Consider the following 3,052-nt stretch of genomic DNA (forward strand, 5'->3'; position numbering starts at 1 on the left):
GGGACACTTGACGGCTGTATCTGTGGGAAGGACCTTCCAAAACCCTTTCCGAGGGGATGAAGAGGGGTGTTGGCCACCTTCACCTGCTGCTCTCGTCTTGGGCAGCTTGTGCAGCACTGTCTTGCCCCACTCAATGCAGACATCAGTCCCGTCCTGGTGTTGTGTCTTTTTGGAGCAGGGGGCAGCAGGATGGCTTTGGGGAGAGGCTGGTGGGTGGGTGTGGGGGGGTTATATCACTCTATAAAAGAGCAAATCTTTCAGGGGAGTCTGAACAGCCAGGACAGCAGAGCATTACCAGGACGTGGTTTGAGTTTCACATCTCTTTGTGGGGAGGCAGTAGCCTGAGCTGTGCCGTGTTTCTGATAGCCAGAGATAAGCGGAACCTGAACCGGGTGGTTGTGCGGCTCTTCTGATTGAAATCAAGGCTTGAAACGGAGAGCCGGGGCTGGGGCTGCGTCGTACGAAGGCAGTTCGGAAGCCAGGCGCGTATAAACCCTCTCTCTGTTTTTTTCCTGCAAGTACGAACGCCCAGGAGCATCCCCGAAGAGGAGCCATGACGGGGAGTGCGCGACTGTTCCGAGTGAGTGTCCCGTCCCGGAGCTTCCTCCAGCTGCTCGGAGCTTGGCTCAGGGCAGCTCTCAGCTCCTCACATTGATGATTTGGGGGATTTCGGGTCACTCACACCCCCAGTGTTGGTGTCTTCCAGTTGCAATATGCTGTCACGTAACAGCCGTTCCCTGAGGAGCTTCTGTGCACACGTTGCACTGTGGAGCCTTGTCAGTGGAAATAACTTGTTAAAAAAAAAGCCTTGGTGAGGCAGTTTCTGGTTGTTCAAGACTTTCGTTGTTTGTTTTGGAAATGCTGCTGCTGTAGCGAGTCTCTGCTGGTCTCTGCTCTGCCTGGGTCTGCCCAGGGCCCGGTTACGCCCCGAATCCTCAGCATCAGGGTGGGAAAGGGCCCCAGGAGCCCTTCTGAAAATGCTGAGAGCGGCCTTCGTGTCCCTCTCTTGCAGCAACTCGCCAAATCGAGATCCTGGAGCTGGAGGATCTGGAGAGGGAGTGCGTGCTGGCCCGCATCCGGCTGACCCTGGTGCAGCACGCCCTGTCGACGGCGGCTGTGGCAGGTAAGAGGGTTGCAGCACAGCCGCCTCTTGCTACCTCAGAGGTTTTTCCCTTGTAACGACCAGGAAAATTATTGTCCTGGACGATCCTGCTTCAGCACACAGCATCAGCTTGTCGAAGTTGAGGAGCAGAGAGCTACGACTCTCCCACCCCGACCCTTTAAGTATGTTATGACACGAGTTGCGAGTTGCCACGTTTTTCCCCTTTAAGTATCAGGAGGAAGTGGCTTCCCAGTAAGAAAAGGGTCGAAGAGCTGGTTTGGGGGCAAGCTGGAGGCGCAGGGAGCCGAGTGCCACAGTTTCGTTATCTGCCCTCCTGCCTGTGCAGGCAGAGCGGAGCCGATGCCAAGTTGACATGGATACAGCCCTGCTGCAGCAGTGACGGGGCTGTCCCCTCCTCGTATGAAGCCATCCCCTCCCCATACATTGCTCCCATGTCCCTCTCCAGCTGGTGCCTGCTTGGTGACGTGTCTCCGTGGGTCACAGCTGCCCTGTGGAGTCCCCCAGGGCTCGTGACATGCTCCTGAGGCTGAGAAACCCTCACGCCGTACCCTGGGAAGCGCTTCTGCAGGGTGTTTTATGTCAGGCCATTAGCATGGTGAACTCTGCCAGATGGTTAGGCCCCAGTAAGCACTGGGCTGCAACTGGGAGAGGTGCTTACATCATCCTCCTTCCCCGCAGGCAACTCTACGCCTGAGGAAACGGTTGCTCTCCTGATCCGAGCCGGCCTCTTTGACACCGCCATCACTCTGTGCCAAACGTTCAAGCTGCCCTTGACACCCGTCTTCGAGGGACTCACTTTCAAGTACGTGGCGAGCTCTGGTGCGTGGCCTCGGGTGTGGGAGGCTCTGGTGACAGGTGGCTCGGGGTTCCCCGGCCTCTGGAGCCTGAGTGGCTCTGCTCACCCTGCACACTGCAATGGGGGCTGCTGAAGGGAAGGAGGGATGAGGGAGAGGTTTCTCTGCGGTGTGAGGGGAGAGCTGGCTCCATCAGCGGCTGGTGCCCCCGGCCTGGGCACAGCCGTCATCTGGAGCCCTTCTGGCTCCTGCTGGTGCCCGGTGAGCTGCTTACAGATTTGTCCGCGCTGTTGAGCGGCTCTCGAGCTGTCCTCGCTTTTCCTTCTGATCCCTGTGCCAGCCCTTTGCTCTCACACCTTATCTCCAACCCCAGGATTCCTCTTTTTCACCTCTCCAGAGGATGCTCAGGAGCTCTGCTGCAACCTGCTGCTGTGGCTGGAGGCACAGAGAGGGCAGCTCCTACCCCAGTTCAGGCCCTGAACCTTGCTGACATTAGTTTCTGAGGCACTTAGAGCAGCTTAGAAACCGCTCTAATATCCTCCTGTTCCTGCCAAGTCAGCTAATTCGTAGCTGCTGCTCGGGAATGGTGCTGCCAGGGCTCGAGTTAGTGCTGGGAGCTGTGGCAGGGCATGGGGAAAGGGCCTGAGAGGGCTCTGAAGGCACCTGGTTCTTGTCTTGCAGGTGCATCAAGCTGCAGGTCGGAGGGGAGGCAGCGCAGGCTGAGGCCTGGGAGTGGCTGGCAGCAAACCAGCTCTCTGCGCTGGTCACCACCAAGGAGTGCAGGTGGGTCCTCGTTGGGGAGGAAAAGAGCAGAGGAGTCTCTTTGTGAGAGTGGGTCAATCCCTTGGGGATGTCCAAGGGGTCACAGGTGCCTAAAACCCCCCTTAGAGCAGCGGGAGAGCTGCGCTGTCACCACGCTTTCCCCAGCTGGCTGTCCTCAGCAGACCCTGCTTTGAACCCCAGAACGTGTGGGTGGAGAAGCCCTTCCAGCTCCCCCAGTCCCAGTGTCTCCCAGCACTGCCTGGTCCCCGCTGCCCGCTGTCCCTCAGCAGCACCTCCACACGGCTGGGAAACCCCTCCAGGGATGGGGGCTCCACCACTGCCCTGGGCAGCCTGCGACAAGCCTGCACCACCC

General features: G+C 58.7%; 1 protein-coding gene across 1 annotated transcript in view; it reads left to right on the top strand.

The window, feature by feature from the left end:
* NUP160 (nucleoporin 160kDa) overlaps positions 1-3,052 on the top strand; it is a gene marked incomplete at both ends in the record, with an annotated part of 27,462 nt that overhangs the window by 23,216 nt on the left and 1,194 nt on the right. Inside the window, 4 exon segments of the mRNA XM_010136098.1 lie at positions 520-580; positions 1,013-1,123; positions 1,802-1,925; positions 2,599-2,700. Coding sequence (XP_010134400.1) covers positions 520-580; positions 1,013-1,123; positions 1,802-1,925; positions 2,599-2,700 — 398 coding nt within the window.

Source organism: Buceros rhinoceros, unplaced genomic scaffold, assembly GCF_000710305.1.
Source record: "Buceros rhinoceros silvestris isolate BGI_N320 unplaced genomic scaffold, ASM71030v1 scaffold23645, whole genome shotgun sequence".
Taxonomy (NCBI): domain Eukaryota; kingdom Metazoa; phylum Chordata; class Aves; order Bucerotiformes; family Bucerotidae; genus Buceros; species Buceros rhinoceros.